Source organism: Chaetomium globosum, genomic scaffold, assembly GCF_000143365.1.
Source record: "Chaetomium globosum CBS 148.51 scaffold_5 genomic scaffold, whole genome shotgun sequence".
Classification (NCBI taxonomy): Eukaryota; Fungi; Ascomycota; class Sordariomycetes; order Sordariales; family Chaetomiaceae; genus Chaetomium; species Chaetomium globosum.
In genome coordinates, this window is record NT_165980.1 from 2427418 (window position 1) to 2451533 (window position 24116).

The window sequence follows — 24116 nt, forward strand, 5'->3', positions numbered from 1 at the left end:
GCCGTCGACAGCGAGGGGATCAGCATCCTCGAGCTTGCAGTGGCATCACATCCCTATAGCCTGGTCCAAGTCCTGCTTGAGAAGGGAGCGAGGGTCACGCCGCGGCTCCTATCAGCCTCTGGTAAACCAGCACGCAATGCCGGCGGGATTTTAGATGAGCTGCGTTGGAGGAGGCCTGAATGCTATACGCCCGAGGCGTGGCGCATCGCGGCGGGTTACAACCCGCACTGGGGAATGCTGGATGAAGAAAGGGAGGGCTCACAGCTTGAAAAATCACAGGAAGGGGTAGGTAGCAATTTTTTCGGGGCCGTTAGATTGCACGTCGGAACTTGGTCAACTTGGTTGGATCGGTGAAAGGTTGGGCTTGGAAACGCATTGCTGATGGTCGCACAACCTGAGGACCTTGAAACACCGTGAAAAAGCATGTTCGGCCGGCATGTGATTAAGTTAGGGCAGATGAATTGCTGACTCTGGCCTTGGTCAACCGCCTACCTAACTAGACTGATGCGAAATCAGCTCCCAATACTTATTAACATGTGGGAAATCAATCTATGGATCATCCATAGCTGAGCCCGGAACCGACCGACCGGGCCGGTTCCACCTTGTCAAACCACGCAGTTCCTGGTATCAGGTTCGTGTTGCCGAAACCGGAAGGTGGAACCTAAGATAGGTACCGAGGTAGTTTGTTGGAAGTCCTGGCACGTCTGGGTCTGGCATAACTTAGCCCGAAGTGACAAGGCTCATGAACATTACAGTGATCCCCATGACGAGCTTAGGCATGTATTCTGGCGGATTCGAGGCAACCTTGAACAAAAAAAAAACACTCGTACATCACCGCCTCTTGTTAGGTGGTGGTCCTCGACTGCTTCCATTGCCATCAAGACGAACACCTCGGCGACCCCCACGCATCATCTACACAGCAACATAGTGGCCGAGAGCTGGAATGCGATGGAACGTAACGCTCCCTGGCCGTATTGGCCTGCTCGCATCGTCGTGGTCCCAATTGAGCGGTTTGAAAGCGGGAAGACCGAGAGCGGGTTGACCGAGCGCAGAAGGTTCCTGGTCGGGTCGATCAACGCTTATCGGCAAGAGGAGCTGGAGGCAGGCGTGGGGCAGGCCCTTGCCAGTGCAGTGTCCCCGCCTGTTGAACTACCAATTGCAGAACGTCGCTGCAACCGTGCCGAGCATGCGTCCAACAACATTCCTCCGTCTGCAGCATATTCGGCCTTGGTTGAGGTCACGTTTGCGGCCTGGCCGACAACCAACCCCAGATTTTACCAGGTTTACGTACCAGGATTATCATTTAGCGTGAAGGCGTAATCCTGATCCTGCATGGCGATGATGCTGTTGCCCCCACTCCTGCCTTTGGTATCGCACGGTATCGATAACTCCAAGGTCTTCTCAAAAACCTGCTGATCCGACAGCGCGACGCGTCTTGGCCGGATTTTAAGCTTTTGGCAAAACTCGGCACCTCAGCGTGATTGGGATATTTCCAATACCAAGCTCGCCAAGTTCATCGCCAAGTTCAGCGCCAAGTTCAGCGCCAATCGCCGAATCGAACGCCAATCGCCAAGTTCAGCGCCAATGTCGCATCAAGACTCGCCCGAACGGGCGTCCGACGACAAGAAGGATGCGGGAGACAATCGGCGAGGCTCTGTTACCGGGGTACCGAACCCGGCAGGCTGGTCTTCGTGGTTCGGCGGGAAGGACGTCGTGATCGGGCCACGCATCGGGCCTGTCCTGAGCAGCATTTCAATCGGGAGCGACTCCGACATCGAGCAGACGAGCAGTACCGCCATTCTCGACAAGCAGCTGGCCGAAGACTCGGAACATGCCATCAAATATCGGACCTGCAGCTGGCAAAAGGTGCGTGTTCGCGCGGGAGTTGGGACCGCAATCGTTGGGATCGGCATTGATATTTACAAATGTGCATCAGACTGCCGGGTTGCTCTTCTCCGAGTACATCTGCTTGGTACGTTCCTATTGTCCATTCTCTGGGCAAGCCACCGCTTGCCATATCGAATTGAATTTTGGAATGCCAACTTGCACTAGGCCATCATGAGCTTCCCGTGGTCCTACAGCGTGCTTGGCCTCGTCCCAGGGTAAGTTTCCCTCCCGCATCAATGGGCATCTTGCCTAGATTGTCTGTCAGGTCGCTAACATCAGTCAAACAGACTCATCCTGACCGTTGTCATCTCTGGCATCGTGCTATACACGTAAGCGGCAGCCCTGCCTCGTGCGATACCCCTCACCCATTCCTAACACCACTGGTTAGATCGTTGGTCCTCTGGGAATTCTGTCTGCGTCACCCCGAGGTCCGCGATGTCTGTGATATTGGCCAGATGCTGTTTTGGAACAAGAAGTGGGCGTGGTGGGCCACTGCCGTGATGTTTCTGTTGAACAATACTGTACGTGACCAGCTCGCCGTCTCCACGTTATTTTTTGCAAAACCCACAACTAACCCGGTTGCTTTTGGCAGTTCATCCAGGGTCTGCATGTCTTGGTCGGGGCCAAGTATCTCAACACCATGACCGAGGCCGATCAGGTCGGGTGCCGGACTGTCAGTTTCGGTATCGTTGTGGCCATTGTGTGCTGGCTATTCTCGCTTCCCCGGACCTTCGACATGCTGTCCAAGATCGGTACCGCGTCCGCCTTCTTCACCTTCGTCTCCGTCCTCCTTGCAACCATCTTCGCAGCCATCCAATCAGAACCAGCCGGATTTGATGGCACGGCCCCGATTGTGACGGCCTCGCCCGTGCTTGGAACGACGTTCGTGAACGGTCTCGGCGCCTTCCTCAACATCAGCTACACCTTCATCGGCCAGATCACCCTTCCTTCTTTTATCGCTGAGATGAAGGACCCACGTGACTTTCCCAAGGCGCTCTGGGCCTGCACCATCGCCGAGATCGTGCTGTTCAGCGTCGTCGGTGCCGTCGTCTACGCCTACGTCGGTAACCAGTACATGACCGCCCCGGCCTTTGGATCGTTAGAGCCAGTGTTCAAGAAGGTGTCCTTCTCGTTTATGATTCCCACCATCATCTTTCTCGGCGTGCTGTATGCGTCCGTGTCAGCCCGCTTCATCTTTTTCCGCATCTTCCAGAACTCGCGCCATAAGAGCGAGCACACCCTGGTTGGCTGGGCTACCTGGACGTCAATCTTGTGTAAGTGATCGTTCCCACCTACTGGCTCAAGCTTGACTTGAACTGACGCATGGCAGTGGCAACCTGGATTTTGGCATTCATCATCGCCCAGGTCATCCCCTTCTTTTCTTCACGTAAGTTTTCCCTCCCGCCTTCTGTTTCTTCCCTCGTCGGCGAGCTAAATTGTCCTCGCTACCAGTCCTCTCCCTGATGAGCTCGCTGTTCGACAGCTTCTTCGGCTTTATCTTCTGGGGCGTCGCCTACTTTCGAATGCGCCAGGCGGACGGAAGCATCGCGGTCGTGAAGGAGCACACCATTTCCGGTTACTTGCTCGGGGCGCTGAACGTGATCATCATCGTGATTGGTGTCTTCTTCCTCACTGTCGGTACCTACGCCACCGTTGAGAGTATCATCATCGAGTTCGAGACCGGGGCGGTCAGGGGCGTGTTTTCTTGTGCTAGCAATGGGTTATAGAGTGGGAAGAGGTGGGATGGTTGGCCGGAAAGATACCCGAACCTGGGGAGGATCTAGTGGTGTGAACGTACCGAAGGGGGCCGTTGGATGTGCCTGTCCGGCATGGGGACGACCGCCAGGCTTTGGATAGCCCGCAGGTTCACTTGGATACCTAGAATACGGCATTGAATCGCATTGTAGATAGCATATATTGAATCATCATCACTTGCGGGGAAAGTTAAGTCCACGCAAAGTCTTTGTAGAAAGTCACGGAATAGGGGGTAAGTACGAGCGTGATTAGGGGCTTTATCGGTCTCAATCCCTGCTCTTCCCATAACCCCAGAGGTTCTATGTCCGATGTGCTGAGGTGCTGGGCCTGCCACGGCTAGCCTCCATCCGCTCCGACCTGATTACCCACTTATTCTAATCATATAATTACTCTACAAGAGGCTCGAGGTAGTAAGGGGGGCAATCGTGGTAGGGTTCGCAGACGACACCAATATCCTGGCCGTAGCGGAGACGACGGAGGGTACCTGCGGCATCCTAGCGGAGGCCTGGGGACACTGTGCAGGTTGGGCAGCAGAGAGGGGTATGGAATTCGAGCCAGCGAAGAGCGAACTAATCCACTTTTCGAGAGCAAGGGCCCCGATCGAGAAGACCCTAACGATCGGGGGGGTAGAGCTGAAACCAGTTGAGGATGCTAGATCCCTTGGGGTTTCGCTCGATAGGAAGCTGAGGTACCGCGCACACCTCGCGGCGGTGAGGAAGAAGATGAAGACCCAGGTCTGTGCCCTAACAAGGCTCGCTGCAAAGACGTGGGGGTGTACCTTCGCGAGGGCGAGGGAGATCTACTCGAAAGTGATTCGCAGTGCGATCGCGTATGGAGCCTCAGACTCAGCCTTCCACACCCCTACAGAGGTAGGGGCCCCCCCCGCGGGGCCGCAAAGGAACTCGCAAAGATCCAATCGGAGTACCTGAGGGTGGTCGCTAGGGCCTACAAGGCTACCCCAATACGGAGCTTGGAGACAGAAACCTATTGCCCACCCATCGACCTGTACCTCAACAAGAGGCTCCTTGCCTTCGAGGATCGGGTTAGGATATCAGAGGAGGCGAGGCTAATCCGCCAGACCCCTGCCACAATCGCTGCAATCCTGCGGCGGAGGCGCAGAAGGGGGAGAGGAAGACCTCGGCGGGAGATAGCCGATATAGCAACGGCACCAGCGGAAAAGGGCTCAGGCGAATGGAAGAAGAGGTGGGCACAGGAGTGGGCCCCCCTCGAGTCGAGGCCGGAAAAGGAGGAGCTAGAGCCAGGGTCGACCGGCCCAGTACCAAACCACAAGAAACAGCTCGAGAGGTGGATGGAGGAGCCAATGAGAAGGGAGTGGATTGGAAGATGGGAGAGTGAGGTAGCTAGGGTGGTCGCTAGGAACCCGGGGCGGGCCCTCGAACCGGCCGATGCGACCGCGCGGTTCGACGCCTCTATCATGAACCGACACCGGTCGAGGGACCCAGCCTGGGAGCTATCGAAGGCGAAGAGTACCCTCCTAGTGCAAGCGAGGACCGGGAAGATTGGGCTTCGAGGGTTCCTCTTTACTAGGAGGTCCTCGAGGTGGTAACGCCGGTATGCCGCTGCGGTATGGCGCGCGAGACATTCGAACACCTCGTACTCAAATGCAACGGAGCCGCAGATAAACCTAAGCCCTGGCCAGACGACGGCGCAGAGCTACTGAAGTGGCTAGATGACGTGGAGAAGGCTGCCATAGTGGTGGGGTGGGTACTTGGGCTGGGGAGGCTGAACGAGTTCCGGCTGGCGGTAGAGCTGGAAAATGAGAATAACGAGGAGGCCCGCGGCGGGGCCGAAGCGGAGTAGCAGAAGGGCACCGATGGAACAGAAGTTACAACTCATTTTGTATATTTCGTTACTTGGACCTCGGAAGGTGGGTGAGCCCTTCCGAGGAGATGGATCCACGGGGTAGCGGCGAGGCCGCAGCGGAGGTGCGGAGGTTTTCATCCAGCTTAGGCATGGTTTTTCCTACCGAGTTAATCGCTGAGGGACCGCATGTACTTAGTACCTAGAGTGATAAAAGAAATAATAATTAGTTACCCACAATCATCGTCCTTGCTATTGACTTGTGACCCGCCATTCACGACGACACTAATATTCCGAGCACCTTTAGTCCCACCGGCTGCTATTATGCAGAGTTCTAGAGTAGTCCCAACCCTGATGTGAATTTGAAAGTCTTACCGCGGTAGCGCACCCATACACGACATTTTACTAGTAAAAACCATGGGCTAGGAATTGTCCTTCACTCGCGCCAAAGCCTTGCCTTGAACGTCCGTGTGGCCACCACCTATATCTACGAAGCCAGCTGAGTGTCAGCTGTGCTTATTGTGTCACAGACTGATCCGCAGGGAGTTGGTGCAACCGCAGCCCGCAACCTCACCGAACGCATTTTGTTGGAAAGACGTTCAACTCCAATGATGCCGAAAAGCTACAGGTATTTCAGGTATAACCCAAAGTCGGGCTTGGTAACAGTTGCCGAGATAACTTATTAAGCCCAGCCGAATGGATCATGGTCTGACTTTTTGAAGCAACCCGCCAGGTCCAAGTCAGCTGCGTACGTGTAGCTGACTGGGAGTTCCCCATAAATAAATAATTGACCAACAAGGGCTCCCTATCCAACCACGTACTAACCCCCAGAGGAGGGCATGGATGCGTACGTACATACGCGGTCATCAAAATTGGGACCGGATCACTGCATCTGAGGCTAGAACCTTGCAGATGCGTGGAGAGGCGATCGAGAAAAAGCTTGGGTTGCGCCCTGCAACTATGGCTTGCCTGTTCATGATTGGATCAAGTTGCTTCCCTACATGTAAACAGCCCATATTTGAATTGAAGCCTGACGGGAAATCCAATATGGGCCGGGGGGACAAATTTATGCCAACTCTCTCTTTCACTGTTATCATATTCCTCTTGTATAAATCCAGTAAATTCTCCCCATGTTCCGCTGCACATCGGGCCTAATGCAGCTTGCCCGATTTGCGGATAGCTCGAGGCATGGCAAAGCTGGAACAGCTGGAACCGAGCTTGGGTGCAGCGAGGAACGACGTGTGCCAAGGGGCTTGCCTTGCTGGTGGCTGCATATACGAGCCGCCCCGTGGTCGCTCGATATTGGCGGCATCGATTGCTTTGCTCTGGACCGACAACTCAAGCCCATCCGTCAGACGGCAGAATGGAAATCCGCTGATGAAATCACCACCATTGGTTTGACGGCTCTCTCGGTGAGAGAGAGAGGTGGTTACACCATTCTCGCCGTTAATTCCAGTCGCCGTCTGGGCTGCACCGTGAATAAGGGCCGATTGGAAAGGCCTCACCGCGCTCACCTCATCATCAACTTCACCCACTTTCGCGCTCTATATTTCAGTTGGTAATGTCTGTCATTCAGCCCCAGAGGGCTGCAGGTTGTGGGTGCCATCTGCCCTCCCACCAGTTGTCTGATACCCAAACCGGCTAAGATCAACGGGTATACCACGCCACAGCCGGAACCCGGTGCCGACATCTCGTGTCGGCGCAGCCCGCCGCGTCCAAGAACTTGGGCGATGCAACGGCAAGGGCGGCAGCCCCGGCTTGTCCCCGCATTCCAAAGTCAAAAACGTACAAGTTGAAAGGAACATTGAAAACGGCGCAACAATACGATACGAATACTGCGCGTCTGACGGTCTAACCCCGGTCGCCCTGGGCATACCATGGTGATGTTGGCGGCACATGACTTCCCAACCTCCAGCCCACGTCAAGGGTCAGGCTACATTGGGTAGGAAGCGGCGGATACTAGCCTAGGGCCCCGCTCCCGCTCTCGTATTTGCCGATTTCCTTTACTCGATGGAAATGGATGGTGAGCATGGGCGGAGCGTGGACCAACAAGCCGCTCCCATGGTTCTATTTCGGGGTTGCAGAACGGGGTAGGCAACAATGAGCTGTTATTTGGATGACAAGGTCGGGCTCAGTCGTTCTGGCATGGTCTTCAGAAGTCTATAAATCACCCCCCTCCGCCGCTGATCAAGACAGAAACAAACTCACCATCCACTCCCAACAACATCTCAACATCCCAAGATCACATCACAACATCACAACCTCCCACCACCACACCCAACCACCCAAAACAACCACCACCATGCTCGCCAAGGCCTCCATCCTCGCCCTCGCGGCCGCCACCCCTCTCGCCTCCGCCCTCGGCTTCGCCATCGTCCACAACAAGTGCGCAACCGACGTGCACGTGTGGTCTGTCGGCTCGGCCGTCGAGGGCCCCTTCAAGGTGGCCAAGGACTCATCCTACGCAGAGCCCTTCGTCAAGGACCCCGTGACGGGCGGCAAGGCGCTCAAGGTCACGCTCGCGGCCGACGGCCTGTACACGGGCGCGCCCCAGACCATCTTCGCCTACAGCCTCGATGGCGACAACGTGTGGTACGACCTCAGCGACGTCTTCGGCGATGCCTTCGTCGGCAAGAAGGTCTCCGTTACGAGCGCGCAAGCGACTTGCCCGTCTATCATCTGGCCCACTGGTGTGCCGCCGGCGGGGAGCCAGGTTAAGGTCTGCACGTCTAGCAAGGATGTTACCCTCACGCTTTGCGCTTAGGGGGTTGGTTTTGTCGACTGGGGGATAGGTGGTGAAAGACGCGTTGGCCGGGGGAAGGAGGAGTAATGGAGTTGGGATATGGATATCACATCTGGGTTGGGTCGGGGGTTCTGTTCTTACATTCCTTGGGACCTTAAGAGGTCTGGTAATTGCTAGTGAATACCTACATAAAATAACTGGCTTTCCATTTGCCAATTTGATATTTCATCAACTTATCATGGGGTCGTAAGCACGTCGAGTAAAAAAATGCCAAACAAGACAAACCAGGGGAGAATGGGAAGGAAGGGGAAGAAGAGGAGGGAAGAAACAAGGTACATGTAATGAATTGCACTGATAGAATTGCTGCCTCAGTGCGAGTGTGGAACAGGCTAGTCAAGACAAACTTCTAAACACCTATCCTGGCAGGTATCATATTCCATAGACCCATTTCCAGAATACTTAGTGGTAACATGTCTCGGGACTAAGGCAGGTAAGGTAGGTAGTTGCATGTACTTGTGGGAAGTGTACCCACATCATGCACTCCGATTCTGGTCACTGTGACACTCCTCTATCTCCTGTTGGGTAGAAGGCTCTTCAGTAACAGCAAGTCTACGGTCATGTCAAGAGCCAAGTTACCGAGTTACCACATACAAATAAAGCCGGGTTCTTTTTACATCACATTCTAGCGCTGACTAGCTGGAACGGAAGAACGCTAGGGGGAAGCCTCGTCCGCAGGTTAATCATACAATCACATGTAATGGCCCTCGCTGTCTTCCTAATGAACGCTTACATGTAGCACGAGGACAACGGCACGGCATACCAAGTGTGGGAACATAGGTCCAAAGTCAGCAACGCTAGGTTGTTGCAAAGACTTCGTCTCTTCGGAGCCCGTAACCACCACGGAGCCATATTCATGTCTCGGAACAAAGATAAATAAAAGAGTGTCAATATGTGAGCGCCCTGACATAAACGAGTGTATAATACATCTGAACCAAGTTGAGGACCAATGCTCCCCACAAAATTGAAAAGAAGACAAAACAGTGTGCGTATGAAGTCCCCCAGACTAATCGCCAACCGTCGAACCAGACCAAACCGTGACGTATATCCCCAAAGCAGACGAAACCCGACACGACTCACCCAACCCCTTAACCGCAGACGCAAACGTTCTGCGCAGTGCACTGACCGCCCTCAAGGTGCCCAATCTGCTGGCAGTGCGCCTCGCAGCAGAGGCCACCAACCGGGTCCGGGAAGCTGCAGCAGACGCTGCGCTTGTCGACCGCGGCCTCCGACCCATCCCTCTTCTCAAACACGGCATCCACGAACTGATCCACGGTCGCCACACCGTCTAGCGCGCGCGCGAGCAGCTCGTCTCCGTCGGCGGCGACGACGGCACGCTTGGCCTTCTTGGCGCCGCAGACGCAAATCTCGGAGCCCGCGGGGCAGCCGTCGCGCGGCACGCACTTGCCGCCCTCGGTGTGGCCCTCCATCTCGCAGACGCGGTTGCACGCGCCGTCGCCTAGCACGCACACCACGGAGCTGCAGTCTTGGGCGAGGGCTAGGGGCGCGGTGGCGAGAAGGCCCGCGGCGAGGGTGCTGAGGATGAAACGCATGTTGGTGGTGGGTGGGTGGGTTGGTTTGCTTGGTTGTTGGAGGTTCCTAGGTACGCAGCAGCGGTTGGTGAGAGTACGTTCTTTGGGATCTTGATGGGATTCTTGAGGGGACATACGAGAGAGTTTGTTGGGAGAGAGCTGTAATGATAGGTAAGTGTGCTGATGGGCTGATGGGTTGATGTGTAGGTAAAAGGCCTGATGTGAGTGAGTGAGTCGCCAACTTGGAGCTGGGTCTGCGGCTCTATTTATGCTAGTCTCGCCTCACCTCAAGGATACCAGGTTTAAAAAGGAGGCGCTTCACCTTCAGCTGCTTCTATGTTTTGTTTGTCAGATGAGACAGGGAAGTCTCTGTCCCACCAGCCATGTTTGGCATGAGATCGTTATGCTCGGTGTTTGATTCCATCCGCATGACAACGGGACTATTGCCCTGTTCTTTCATTGGGGTGTTAATCCGACGATGTTGTGGCAACTGCGGTCTTGACTGTGAGGCTGTTTCGTGTCTCGCAGTGCCTCACCGAGACCCGGTCAGTTCCAGGGACTGGATCGATTGGTTTCTATTCGTAGACGAGCGTTGATCAATTACAGGCAAGAGTTGGTCACATCTGCCCGTATTACTGGCACACATAAGGCTTTGCGGGGCCTTCTCAGCACTGGTCGTGGCGCTGCTCTTCCCGGCCGGCCTCCCAATCTGTTCAAGATCGGTTGCCCCCAGCGCCTTCAATGTCAATTACGGTGTCGGCAAATGGGATATACCATGCGATGAACCGACATTCATAATATCGTTCTCTCGGCTGATTCCCTAGCTTGTTCTTGGTGAAACATGTCAAGACTGCCCCGACACCCTTCGAGTCTTCTTCGCAGCGGTGCCCTGCTTCATCGGATTGGCAACCCATGAATCGGGGCTGAAGGTAACTTGAAATACCATGACTCACGTAACTGCTGATCGCAGCTCACCGAGACCGGTTTCAGCGTAACAACATAACCAATAACACCAGGCTTTCTCAGGTCGAGGCGCCGATCCTTTCCAGATCGCACTGATTGTCTGGCTGTTCCAGTTGCCCCAGGATCAAATGACTTGCGGTACGATTAGCGTCCACTCTCCGACTAAATACAGAATCCTCTGCGAGGTAAGCTGTCTCCAACTCCTGGAATGTTCTGTTGCTCCGGGTGGGCGGGCATATTGCTTTGACTAACGTATTCTGGGTTTTAGGTGGTTGCTGGGTTGGTGGAGATGGCGTGGCACCAGACAGACAGTGTCACGCTGCAGGGAGCTTCTGATAGGGGAAGATCTGAGTGGGTGAAAAGTGAGATGTGTTCAACAAAAGGAAAAGGCCAGTTGGAACTGGTAAGCATACAAAGGAGACCCCCTTTTCTATTTGTCAGTTCCCTGTGTATGACAAGGCCTTAAGAGCTGAGAAATACATGCTTATATTGCAAGAGAGACGGCAGAGAAATTGCCAGGCCGGCGGACGACTTTGACCATCAGCGGGAGACGCTATTTCGGAACGAAACCCTAAGGAGCATGACGGTCTCAACAAGGCGAAGAGCTCACTGCTGATTCAAATCCGGACGGGAGCAATAGGCCTACGGGACTTCTTGTTCACACGGGGAGTCCCGGAGGTTCTGACGCCTGCCTGCGAGTGTGGCGAGGGACGAGAGACTGCCGAACACCTAGTAGTGTGGTGTTTGGCCCCACCGTTGGCTCGAAGATGGGAGAGGACTGGAATTCGGACACGACGGGACTTTTACTCTGTTCTACACGGTATCAATCCCACGACTGCACGGCTTGCGAGGAGGATCCTCGACTGGCTGATGGACACGGGGAAGCTGCCGATGTACAGCTTAGCCAGGAGGCTCGAGCTGGAAACGGCGGCCTGAAGCGCCCCCGTTCGGAGGCCAGGAGGCCTCCTCTCTTTGTATATGTAGGCTCACTAAAACGCATCGCTCCTTGATTGTTGGTACGGGTTTTTCACCCGGCCTGGGAGGGCACGGTTTTCCTGTACACTAAACAGCAGAGGGTCCGGCACGCCCTAGGGCGTAGCGGAGTATGAATAATAATAATATATTGCAAGAGATGCGCATGTTGATTTGGTAACTAGGTAACTCTTCCCATGTTTGGGCGGTCCTTAGGGTGGTGGTAGAGAATGGTGTTGGGATGGTATCATGGTAGCATCGTTATTTCGCGAGCACGTATGGTATTGGGGTGTTGTAGTTGATATCCCAGTGAGATTGCGATGGGGTTGATATTGGAATCACCAATTATATTAACTATTGGGCAGTGACGGTCGCTGCCCCATACTGAGCACGAAACATCTACATCGAGAGTCGCTGGTGAGATTCATAGGTGAATTAAAGCGCTCCGTCCATGTCATCATTAGGTAGCGTTTGTGGCTGGGTTAAATTGCGCTGTGTGCCATCCTTCCACTGTCACTTCTGTCACTCAAAGTTCCTCAAACGTCAACTCACATCTGCCCAGAGAAGCGCACGGTGAAATAAGGATTCTTTTTCCCAGTGAGCTGGTATCCGCCAGGAATTTCCAAGGGTGAGCTTCGACAAAAACATCTCCTTTTTACCGTGAACTTGGTTCGTTGGGCTGCTGACTACCTAAGTACAGGCCCAATCACGGTCCGGTTGTCATCGTCCTAGTCGTCGGTCCCTCCGCTGCGGAAGGCTGCTTGTGCCACTCGCCCGTTGTTTTCCTTTCCCTCCGTGTTCTTCCCCCGTCCGCCACCGCCCTCCTTCCGCACTCTCTTTACCATCTTCCCACTGCTCCTCATCTCCTTTGTACCATACTTCTCCCCCACCACTAGGGAAAAGGCTCAATGGCAGCTGGGCTGGAGTCCGTTTCAGCATCATCCTTGTCGGCACTCGGCCCCGGCAGGTCCAAGCAACTCAAACTGCTGTCACGCCAATCTCACCTTCCAAAGTAGCAACCGGCGGCTGACCACCCCATGGCCCGTTCCCTTCCAGGGATTCCGGGTAAACAAGGGTGCGCCTTGGTCTCGCATCCTCTAAGAATGTGGTAGCGAGGAAAGATCGCCGAAGCAAAAGTGCCTCGAACCCTGCAGGCGGCCTAGAATATTTTTCGCGAGTTTACTATCAATGTAAGGTACCTAGGTACCCATTTACCCTAATGTGGCTACCGAGCTGACCTTGTTCCAGTCGGCTGTTCCTCCCCACAATAAACGCTCCAATACCCTCTTATTTCAACTGTATCTGCCGAACCGAATTTTGCTACTTGACAGTTGGGGCGCCATCAACACCTTGAACCCCTAACTCTCGGTTCTCGCCAACCAACCCCCATTCCAATCAGCAGGCGCTAGGCCCAGAACAGTTGCAACCGCCAAGGGTATGAACTCGCCAGCCACGATCCGAGCATCGAGACTGGAAGACATTGCACCCATTCTTGTAGCAGCGGCAGACCTCCTCGGAGCCCCCCTCGTAGCCAATGACCATGTTATCGCCATAGCAGTAAGGAAGCGTCTGAGGAGTGGGTAAATTGCCGCCATTGTCCTGAAAACACTGCATCACCGAACAGTCATAGGCCAGTACTCCTTTTCCGCCAGCAAGCAGCAAAGCCGCAGCCAGGACAACATTGTTGACTGAGAACTTCATGGTGGAGGTGGGATGTGTTGCTGGGTTGAACTTGGGGTAGGTTCTGCGCGAGAGTAATATTAGTCTCAAGTCCGGTCTTGTACAAGTTGTGTTTAAGGAATTCACCAACTTTGACTTTGAGATGTGAGGATGTTGTCTAGGACTCGGGTGGCAGTCGGAGCAAGTCTGATGGTTTTTTCTGGATTCTACGGGAACCTCGCACCCCTATATATACTCGAGTGTCGGAGACTTTCTCGAGTCTCGCGGTTCGATGTACGAGGGCCGGGAGAAAGACGACTAGGCACGCCGGCGACATTCAGCGCCAAAGCAGTGTATGGAAACAAGGATTCCTTCCTTCCGTCCTCCCTTGTTTCCTGAATCACCTCTACCCCGCTCTCGAAGCGCCTGGTTCATTGTCCTGGCATTAAGAAACCTCCGATGTCGATTCCTGTTTTGGAGCACTAGTATATTCGGCCCCCAAACGGCTTACATTTGGCCCCCAATCAGCCCTAAGCGGCGCGAATAGGGGCTGCTTAACATGGGACCTAAGTCCGACGCTGCCTGCCTCTAAGGCCCTTGGCAAATCTTGGCTGCGCCAACACACCCAGCTTCTTCAACATGCGGATGTTGCAATCCAGTCAACCTAGCACAACACAAGAACCCTCTAATTCCGCACATTCCAACCTAGGTACTCACCGTACTCTAAAGATAGAGCTTCCTGTGCGGCTAGCCTCAGTTGAGCGCGATGAATATGTTCGATTAAAGTAACCACAGCGTTTGGATCAGTGATCACCTACCTACCTAGGTAGGTCTAGGTCTTCTCGACGAGCGGGCTACTTCTGACTGTCACTTTAAGGTTTTCTTTTTATGCCGCTGACACTGGGACTGGGGTGTGCCAAGTGCGGGGGATTAGGCAAAGCTAACCGTACTCAGGCGGGCCTTGTGTTTCTTCGTTTCCGGGTTGCACTTCGTTGGGCCCTTTTTCTACATTGATTATGTGAGGGGGAGGGTGTCTGCATGTATTTCTAATGCATTCTTCACGTCACTGCACTCTATTAACTCAGTTCTATGGCCCATCTCATTTCTTCTACGAAACAGCTTGCAATGATAAATCAAACTGTGGCCCTCATGCCACAACCATGCGCTGCAGTTCTGATCAGATCATTAGCCCAACGCCGTACCACGGCTCCCCAGCCTTTTTCTCACCACCTAAGCAACTGGTTTGTAAAGGTACTTTGGGTTATAAGGGATCATGCCAAGGCGTTTGAAGTTGTTGCCGCCATAGTCACGCTTTCGGAGCGCGTTGTGGTCATCCAGCTCCTTTCTGGTCACTTTCCACTTTGGCGCCACATAATCTCTGTCCTTACCGAGGGCTAAATTCCGCATCTGATCCATCCGAAGACGGGTGTTTTTGATGATTAGCAGATTTTGTTCACCGCCCACCACCCTGAATGGAACCGTATTTTGGTGGAGAAGTCTGTTGAGCATGGTCCGGTCAGCGCTGCCCGACGACGAAAGCGTCTGGCGAGACTACATGTACGTACCGAACTTGAGGAGACCCGTGATGCGTTGACGATCAATCACGGATATGCGTGTGGTCTGTCCGTTCAAGAGCCACAGGTCGCCCGCTTGCTTGTACCCCATGGGGTATTTTTCCGGAGCGTTGAGGTCGAGCAAAGGTTCCGTGAAGAAACGGGTCTCGCCGCCAAAGAAGGCGGCTTCCCACCAGCGGCCGGACTCGCCGGTCACGACGCCGGCAATGGTCTTGACGTCCCTTTCCAAGTACATGAGGCTTGGTGGCGTGTTGGGGAGGTGGTACCCAGCCAAGAATCCAATGAAGAAGTGGCACAGCTCATGGGCGACGGTGATACCCATCATGGCCATCTGGATCTCATAAGTCCTTTCATAAGCGGAATCTCCGCCTTGGATCCGTTGTGAGGCGTCGACAATGGTTTCGAAGATCTGAGAGTATGTCAGTTTAGAAGGGAGGAGGGAGACGTGTAAAAGCAGTGGCTAGCTTACAAACTTGTTGAGACTTAAGATGCCGGCCCGTGATCCAGTATAATCCTCGAGTCCTATCTTTGATTGAGTTCCAGTTGGTCGTGCCCAGTCGAACTTGTGAGCCGCGCCTTCTCCATTCAGCTCGTTGGTCAGCTTGATGGGGACCATGTTATTTCTCATTTCGTTCAGATAGGCCGTGACATAAGGTGTCATGTTTGCGTGGGTTGCCGGAGTCACCGGGAAGATGTGTGGCTTTAATTCCGCTGTCCAGCCCTGGATAGCAGTAACACCGAGACGAACAAGAGCGTCTTTTCCCCGGGAACTTTCAAGCATCTTGAGGCCCAAGTTGACGGCTGCTGCCACGGACAAAAAGAGAGGAGAACCGTCAGCGACCCCGGTTTCTATATGGGGTGGTGCGTCTGACACTAGCTTGATTCGCAGTCCACCGAGGTGATTGGGGTTGGTGGCGGTGGGTATGGCGGTGGCGGTGGTCGTGACGGTGGTCGTCCGGGGAGGAGATGGACTCTCGCTCTCAGAGGAAGACGATGAAGCGCTAGAGCTAGAAGAGAAGTACGAAACCAAGCCGCTGATGTTTCCGCTGGCCGCTCCGGGCCCGGGAGTAGTGGGCCTACTAGTGGGCGCCGCGTCCCGTCGTGGTTCTCCACCTGAGTTGGTGGTATTAGGTTTATGGGCGGTGCCGCCACCGCCGGTGCGTGGCTGTCCTCCGGGACCGGGAGTGGTGGGTCTGCTAACCGTGCCGGCACCGGTACGCGGCTGCCCGTTTCCGGGAGAGGAGTTTCGGGAGGAACGGGAGGAAGTGTTGGAACTCGGACTGTTACTCAAGAATAGGGAGGCAAGTCAGTAGGTAGGTACTCAAGGCAAGGATACCACTCATACAACCCACCCTCTGTTTGACATGGTGTATGATGGTGATATGGGAAAGATGGAGAATAATTCTTATGCTTTTTGATGAGAGATTGAACAAGGTAGGGAATGGCAAATAGAAGAGTTGGAAGTGAGGAAGTAAGGTGCAAGAAGGATTTGTCGGTAGGTGGTGGTTGAAGTAGGAAACTGGTAGAATGAATGGTTTGTAGCTCGGGAATTGAACTTGAAGAGGAACTCTGATACCTTCTCGACACCGAGATGCCGGAGTTTATACGTGATAACTCTCAACAAGCCGCTGTTGACTCGGTCAACAACCTGTCGGTGGCCGTGATGGATATTCTAGGTTGACCTGTTGGTCGGTCGGCCTTAGCAGCTGCTGGCAAGAGGCAAGTAACCCCTGGCCTTGCCTCTCGACAGTCCAGTTTCAGATTCCTTGGTCGAGTCTCTGTTTCAAAAGAGGTCATCGACGAAAGGTTGAGCATGATTTCGGGACCTCGTTGGGTGTGATGTTGCCATATTGATTGGCGGGAGATATTTTTAACCTCGCTCGTGACACTGTTCAGTGTTTTGACCTTATGCATATGCTGGGCCAGGAAAAGGGTCTGATCCCATCTCATGGTTCCATGGTTTTCCATTTCACACCTAACATGGGATGGATGGCCCGTACTGTGGATGCGACAGCCATCACCCAGGGGCGTAGTATGCTGCAGTTGGTTAGGATGGTTTTTGACGAAACGGGCCGGCTGAGGGCCTGCTGAAGGCCAGCTGAAAATATGGAACGCGGACTGATAAAAGGCCTTGGCCCGCTGTGCCAATTGTGCCCCCTGCGGCCGCTGTGCCCACCGTGTGCCGCTGTTTTAGGAGGTATGGTATGTATGTACCACATACCTCGGTCCAACCGCACACCCATGCGGCTTCCTTCATCTCAACCTTGTACCATCACCTCACAGTTCCTATCTTCTGTTTCCGGTTTCGACGAACAGCTCTACACTTTCTTTGACAGCTTAGAATCAGAAAGACGAATGATTTCGGATCCCTGACCCAAGACCGGGATCTCATTACTGTTTTAGTTTCTTAGATTTCACAACCATGGCATCGACAAGTGGGACTTCCCCATTCCCGACATCGCTGAGCGGGGTAGAGATGTTGGATGTGCAACACAGAGACGCCGTTACCCGTGCAGTTCTCCGACTTCTCGACACGGAAATTGCGCGGCAGACCTATGGTCAAATCATTGATGGTGTGCCCCTCTGCGGCGTTGCCCGAGGTGTGCAAGATCATCGGGTCCTCTTAGGCCACCCCCTTGAGAGCCACGTTGTTCTCTGCCCAGGTGTTGTAGATACGGGCATTCAATTCAGAGCCGAGTTTAACATGGAGACGTTGAACTTTGACACAGAGGTTCCTCAGGCATGTCCGGTACATCGGGCACCCAAATTCTGACTGTTTGATAGTTACTTGAAGCATTCCAAGAGGCGACCCCGGATTCGCGCCCCTTTCAGCTTCGTCTCATCGAGCTCACCGCCGTGACCCTCCACCAGATTGCCGTTGTTTTGTACAAGCGGAACCTGAGACTTCATGATCGACACATCACCAACCCCAGGAATTCTGTTGATCAGCTAACTTGGTGGCGGCAAGTTGGTGACGACGAGGGAGACGACAAGTTCCCCCCAGTCTACCGACCCGAACCCTGGCCAACCCTCTTCACGCACCCCCAGTACTGCGATTATCCCCAGTATCCCGACGGTCTTGCTGACAACGTCGGTTACTGGGCCGAAGACCAGATCTTCGGAGGCGTTGTTCTCTTTGACAGGTCGCAGCCGTGGAACACGCCAGCCGCCGACGCGCTGACGTCTCCTGAACCCAACCTCTATTTGCATCCTGCCAGATACGGCTTCACACGCCGCCTCTGGCAGGTCAAAGACGAGGAGCAACGGGCCCTGTTGGAATTTCTGCTTTCTCCAACCCCCGCGGCGGCGTCGTCCTACCAACCCGGGGCCAACGGCCCTCTACCCCTCTTGCCAACGTCGGATCATAGGGTACGAATTGATCCTCATTATGCCATGTTCCGTCACAGGGTTTATAGAGATATTTGGGAGCGGCCGGAACCCACAGACGAGGATTGCTACTTCTGGGATCGTCGCCCACGGAACTCAACCGATTACCCCGAGGTGGAGGATGAGTTCAGGAGCTGGGGACTGGAGAAATAAAACATGTTGGCCAAGTACTTGGATTGAATCACGGTTTAATACGCTATTACTGAGGTATCATGGATTACCCGTGTATATGAGTACAGGTCGGTCCTAACGGTTGCGAGCTCTCAAATGTGTGTTTTGGGTCCAGGTTGGTCTGGCAGTTACAGGCATCTCCACCGCACTCGCTGGTTTACGATATCCTTTTGATTACGAAGTAAATAGTTATCTGGTCAAATTTTTTGAACAAAAGCCTACGCGGGGATAAGCCTTGCTTCTGAAGACCTACATGTACATGTCGCGTGGTTGTTTACATGTTTATGTCTGCCTAAGTTCATGTATAGTCGTGGGTGTTGAAGGCACTGGGTGTGTTGGGAGACAGAAGGGGTTTGGGAATAGCAGTGGTACAAATGGAAGCCCGCAAATTGCAATGCCAATGATAATTCACTCAGGTTATCGTGTGAATTGAACTCCCCCTCCTTCGGTTTGACCAATCTCCGAGCGAGTCTTGGCAAACAAGCTTTTGGTTGCTGCCTAATAAAGTCACGTCGACGAACCCCAACTTCAATTTCCTATCTTCATCCAAATCAACGCCAAGGGCAACTACGCCGATCGCAGTTATTGTGCGTATTCATACTTTCCGACCCAGGTAGGGGGTTTTTGCTCTACGATGGATCCCCAGCCAGGCCAAGAAGGCACCGCCAGCACGCAAGCCACTGAACAGACACCGCTCCTGCCACAAAATCAATCGGATCTAAGGGCACCGACCCGACCCCGACCAGTGCCACGCGCCGTGATCGTCGGCCACTGGGTGACAGCGCTGGGTGGAATATTGGTCATTATCCTGGCAGCCGCGGTTTATGCAATCAACCAATACAACAGCCCGCGGGTGTACTATTTGATCTGGGGAATCCGGGACACCCTCCTCGCCACTTTCTTCGCTGTATGCCATCCCCCCTATGCACTTGGTATCAATGACGGTGAAGTTGACAAGGTCTGCACAGGGAATATTTTCTGCATCATGGGCTATCACCAATCTGGTACGCGTTCGCCGGATCGGAGTGCTGATGTCGGCGCTGGTAGCGGCGATCATCCATGCCGGCCTAGCAATCTTTTTGGTAGTGACACCCATTCAAGCCGCCGATGCCCTCCTGCAAGTCCAACCATGCCGTATATATGGCGGTGACGAGGACGACGGGAGAGTACTCAGATGCAAGCAGTGGGCGGCGAAATTCCATATCCTCTTGTGGACGTACCTGATTTTGGCGTTCCTTCTTGGGTAGGTCTTGCGCCCGGGAATTATGGACTTGTGTTAACAAGTTGCTAGATGTGCTCACGCGGCCCTCTTCGTCTCATCCTGCTCGTCTCCTTTCCGGAATCCCTCCTGGCGACAGAGTCTTAGCAATTGGAGGGTCCCGACTGGCCAGCTGTCGGTTGAATTCACTGTGAAATTTCTACGCCAGGAGCAACCCTCTGCAGTTGCTCAAAATGCCGCCTCGGCCGTCAACGAGGCCGCGACGTGAGACTTGGGGGACATCTCTGGCGTTATGAGAGACCTGGCTCGAGACCCTCGTGAAACCAATCTGGCGGAGGTCACATACAGCACGGCTCAGGGGCAGCTAGCTGTACATTAATAGATCATGCAAGATATTGTTGTTTTCTACAACTATCCGTTTTATTTCTAACCTTGCCTCAAACACCCGTTTTTATTCCCCCCTTCACCCCCTTCAACTTCCAACCAGACTTCACCCTCACGCAATCTTCTCCTTCGCCGCCTTCTTCAACAACCCGCCCACATTCACTTTCCACCACAGCGCCGCCTCCTTCCCCGGCGTGCGGTCCCGGTGCCGGAACGTCGTCCCATCCCCCACCTGCGGCACAAACTCCAACCTCTCCCCCCTCGCAAACCTCCCAACATGCTCCACTACCCGATCAATCGCCGCCTCCAAACACTTGGTATACAACGTATCCTCACTATCCCCCGCCTCCACCACGGGGTACACCTTATCCAGCACATCCCCGCCATCCAAACTGGCCGTCAACTGATGCAGCGTCGAAGCCACCCGATCCACCCTCCCATCCCGCAACGCAAAAAACACACAATGATTCCCCTTATACTCGGGCAAATGGCCCGTATGCAGATTGACCATCAACCCCGCCCGCGCAATCAACTTCTTGCCGATATACTTCGTCCCGGACACGATGGTCAGCTCGGGCCGCCACGCCTCCACCGCCTCCCACACGGCCGCGCTATTGATCGTGTCCACCACCAAGTCCGGCGGCGGCGACACGTGGCCCGCGGGGATCAGCCGGTCGAAGTGCGCCGCGCGCTGCCGCGCGTAGCCGAATAGTTGGCGTCGCATGCCGTGGTACCGCTGCCACCACGCGTCGAGCGTGCGGCCTTTGGAGGTGAGGTGGCGGGAGTTGCCCGGCGTTGGGCTCGCTGATGCAGCGGTAGCCCGGGAAGGCTTGGTCCAGCCGGTAGCGCAGGTAGCGGTGGTTGGGGCTGTCGGAGCAGATGAGCAGGAGGCGGAGTGGGGGCTGCGGTGTGGATTTGAGGTCGATGCTGCTGCTGCTGCCGGGGAGGGAGGACATGGGGCTGGGGCTGCGGGACTTGTAGGTTGTGGTGGAGGGGGGGATCTTGCCGCGGTCGGGGTGGAAGAGCGTGTGGATGGGGTCGTGCTCGCCTTGGAAGGAGCGGAGGACGGCGCGCGCGATGCCGGGCGCTTGCGCGAACCCGCCCGTATTGTTGCCGCCGGTGATGATGAGCTGGCCGCCGCGGGCGGTGGGGATTTGCTCGAAGACTCCGAGCCCGGTGGGGGTGAAGGGGCGGACGCAGAACTTGCGGTGCCCGCCGGGGTACATGGCGGTTGGGCCGCGCTTCTTGGCCTCGGCGTAGCCCTGGGGGAAGTAGATGCGTGCGACCTCTTCGAGCTCGTCGTAGAGGGCGTTGAGTTCTTGGGAGTCTGGTGCTGGGCGGTCCAGACCGACGTAGCCGTACCCGCCGCCGAGGACGAGGATGTCTTCGCCGGTCTGCTGGTCCTTGGCTACGGTGATGTTGATGTCTTCTACCTTGTGAGCGCGGCGGTGGATCTTCATGGAATTGTGAATCTGCGGGTCCAGGTTCGGAAGCTGCAGCCATATACCCAGGACGCCTTGGACCAGGTTCTCGGATGCCGTCCCGTGGAGAAGTGCTGCTCCCGTGGTGCCCGGGCTCACCACGAAGTGGTCTGCTTCTAGGTTTCCCTTTTGTGATCGCAAAAAGGTCACCTCGCCTTCGGAGTTGCGTTGGACGCCCTGCACCTTGCAGTTCCAGATGAACTCCGCGCCCCGAGCGATGAGGTGGTTGATCAGCTTGGCGACGAAGAGGTGGATGTTCACCGTGAATCCCTCAGCGATGATACCTCCGGCCAGATGGTCCGTCTCGGCAGCGGAGCGGAAACCCGGAAATGACTTCAGAAGGTCCGGGGTAGATGGGGCCTGTAGAAGCGAGCCTAGCCGACGGTTGAGCGTGACGGACGCGTCCAGCGCGATTGTCTCGACGTAGAGGCGCACAATGTCGTTGTGCAGACCCACGTCTTGGAACAGGTGGGGGGCCGTGTTCATGAGTTCTTTCCACAACTTCCAAGACTCGCAGTTGACCGAGTGGATGTTCTTCTTGAACATGGCTGCCATCCAACCTGGGACACGTTCGAAAGCGCCCACCCATGCCTGCTCAGCCGAAGAGAATTCCTTGGGATCCTTGACGCTCCAACCGCCGCCCCGGACGGTCTTGCGGAAGATAGACTGCATGTCTTGGTAGATATCGCTGTTCTGCTCGTTGTAGTTGTCTGCCTCAGTGTGGGTGAACATGCGGGCATTGTGGCCGCCGCTCGTGACACCCAGGCTGATCCAGTCCTTGGGTTGGCATGCGCGGGGATCGGGGCCCTGTTCCACGATGCGCACCGAATAGCTGCGCTCAACCAGGACCTGAGCGGTCATGAGGTTCATGATGCCGGCCCCCACGAGCACAACGGTCCTCCGAGAGCCGTTGCTCTTGAGCCGATCAACATTGGCCCGGCGGCTCCCGGCGTTGGCACGGGCTCGGGCGTAGAGCATTTCTGCCTCTCGCAGGATTGCTTCGTCTCTTTCTCTTGCCGAGGAACCGGACTGTTCCTTGGGAAAGGTGGCTATCTCAGCCACCCGACTCTTGGAGTATTCCTGTAGGCGGGGAATGGCGTTGGCGTCCTGTACCAGCATCGACTTGGGGGTTTCAGGGGCTTGGCCGAGCCACTGGTCCACCAGGTCGCCGGTTACTTCGTCGCCGTTGCATATCCATACATCCAGGTCATGAGACCCGGCCAGGCTAAGGGAGACATCATGGCCAGCATTGCTGAAATGAATGTAATGAGGTTGCTTTGCCCCAGAAGAAAAGGAGGGGAGGGTAGCAGTAACGAAGAACCTCATATTTGCTCCGTATGTTTTCTGGGGCTTCTAAGAAGGTGTCTGTCGTAGGAGAAGTCGCCCCTGAGTGCAGCCGAACTGTTACGAAAGGGGGCTCATCCCTTGTTGAAGGGCACCGGCCTTTATATACCGCCATCGCATCGGCCTGCTAGAGAGGAGGAGCACTCCGCCGGAGCCATCACATCTCCTGTCTACGAATGATTGCGTTTTCCTGGGGCCCGTGACGCAAGCGTGGAGAGGATCCTGCAGTCAGACGGATAGCACCCCGCTCATCACCCCTACTCTTAGCGGTGTGGTGTCAGTCGGATGGAGACAAATGCAGAGGCGATGAGGTGAGGAGCGCGGCTAGTACTTCTTGCCCGCCCGCCGTACGCGCCAGAAAGTGGTAGGGCGAGCCACGCGTTGACCAGGTAGGGGCTGCATTTTTTAGGCCGTCGATGGGACATATTGGATATGCAACTCGGCACTTGCCCATGCGTCCCCGTCTGGATTTGGTGTTGATCTACCCCAACTCAGGCAGCCTCATTCCTCAGCCTGTGGGGCTGGGCGCGTGTCGATTGGGATGGTGTGTGAGGTCGGATATGGGGAGGAGTGGACGGAGACGTGGAGGGTAGCATTCGGATTTACTACCCAGTATGCGATGTATGGCGACACGGGACCAAAAAAAAGTAAAAGTAAAAAATAAGGTGTTGCAGTGGCCGCAGCCGTTACTGAAAGAAGCCGCATATCCGCGGCTGAGATGAGACAAGGAGGGAATGATATTGGGGCCACGGGGGATGGATGGCCCAGGAGGGTGGGATGGGGGTGTGATGGTGGCCGCTGTGGATAGTCATGGATGTCTACATTGCCTAGGCTTGGTTGATGACTTGGAGGCTATCGATGGGCTGGCCACATTCTGATGTCGCGGACTAGAGTCCCAGGGGGTCGCAATGAGTAGGTGGGGATGAACTACGCTTCCGCCAGATCGATGCCCAGATCAGATCGCATCCTGCTCGCACCCCCGGCGCGGCTTCTTGCGTCTGACCACCCCACCCGGGCCTGGGGCCAGGACGAATCCGATTTGTGGCACCGGTTGATCTTGGAGCTTGCCGTCTGCTACACTAATGCAAAACTAACGTGGAAGCGCGCGATCCGGGCTTGGTGTCTCGCCTGATTTCTTGGTGACGGCCCGCTGCGGCCCGTTGTCGA

General features: G+C 55.0%; 8 protein-coding genes across 8 annotated transcripts; 4 read left to right on the forward strand and 4 right to left on the reverse strand.

The window, feature by feature from the left end:
• Positions 1–1584: 1584 nt before the first annotated feature.
• Positions 1585–3614, forward strand: CHGG_07626 (uncharacterized protein; the record flags this gene model as incomplete). Its single annotated transcript, XM_001225281.1, has 7 exons — positions 1585–1866; positions 1937–1959; positions 2175–2216; positions 2276–2408; positions 2480–3161; positions 3218–3274; positions 3340–3614. The coding sequence occupies 7 exons, from the start codon at positions 1585–1587 to the stop codon at positions 3612–3614; spliced, it is 1494 nt and encodes a 497-aa protein (XP_001225282.1).
• Positions 3615–7765: 4151 nt separating this feature from the next.
• On the forward strand, positions 7766–8227 carry CHGG_07627 (uncharacterized protein; the record flags this gene model as incomplete). The annotated part of the gene is made up of 1 exon (XM_001225282.1): positions 7766–8227. The coding sequence occupies one exon, from the start codon at positions 7766–7768 to the stop codon at positions 8225–8227; it is 462 nt and encodes a 153-aa protein (XP_001225283.1).
• A 1124-nt stretch (positions 8228–9351) lies between these two features.
• CHGG_07628 (uncharacterized protein) lies at positions 9352–9816 on the reverse strand (the record flags this gene model as incomplete). Its single annotated transcript, XM_001225283.1, has 1 exon — positions 9352–9816. The coding sequence occupies one exon, from the start codon at positions 9814–9816 to the stop codon at positions 9352–9354; it is 465 nt and encodes a 154-aa protein (XP_001225284.1).
• A 923-nt stretch (positions 9817–10739) lies between these two features.
• Positions 10740–11768, forward strand: CHGG_07629 (uncharacterized protein; the record flags this gene model as incomplete). The annotated part of the gene is made up of 4 exons (XM_001225284.1): positions 10740–10748; positions 10812–10943; positions 11027–11120; positions 11356–11768. The coding sequence occupies 4 exons, from the start codon at positions 10740–10742 to the stop codon at positions 11766–11768; spliced, it is 648 nt and encodes a 215-aa protein (XP_001225285.1).
• A 690-nt stretch (positions 11769–12458) lies between these two features.
• Positions 12459–13431, reverse strand: CHGG_07630 (uncharacterized protein; the record flags this gene model as incomplete). The annotated part of the gene is made up of 3 exons (XM_001225285.1): positions 12459–12622; positions 12735–12889; positions 13217–13431. 3 exons carry the CDS (start codon positions 13429–13431, stop codon positions 12459–12461), a joined length of 534 nt encoding a protein of 177 aa, XP_001225286.1.
• A 1188-nt stretch (positions 13432–14619) lies between these two features.
• On the reverse strand, positions 14620–16329 carry CHGG_07631 (uncharacterized protein; the record flags this gene model as incomplete). The annotated part of the gene is made up of 4 exons (XM_001225286.1): positions 14620–14783; positions 14955–15372; positions 15433–16243; positions 16316–16329. 4 exons carry the CDS (start codon positions 16327–16329, stop codon positions 14620–14622), a joined length of 1407 nt encoding a protein of 468 aa, XP_001225287.1.
• Positions 16330–17385: 1056 nt separating this feature from the next.
• On the forward strand, positions 17386–18503 carry CHGG_07632 (uncharacterized protein; the record flags this gene model as incomplete). Its single annotated transcript, XM_001225287.1, has 2 exons — positions 17386–17563; positions 17758–18503. The coding sequence occupies 2 exons, from the start codon at positions 17386–17388 to the stop codon at positions 18501–18503; spliced, it is 924 nt and encodes a 307-aa protein (XP_001225288.1).
• Positions 18504–20236: 1733 nt separating this feature from the next.
• CHGG_07633 (uncharacterized protein) lies at positions 20237–22931 on the reverse strand (the record flags this gene model as incomplete). Its single annotated transcript, XM_001225288.1, has 2 exons — positions 20237–20815; positions 20868–22931. The coding sequence occupies 2 exons, from the start codon at positions 22929–22931 to the stop codon at positions 20237–20239; spliced, it is 2643 nt and encodes an 880-aa protein (XP_001225289.1).
• Between the last annotated feature and the right edge of the window lie 1185 nt (positions 22932–24116).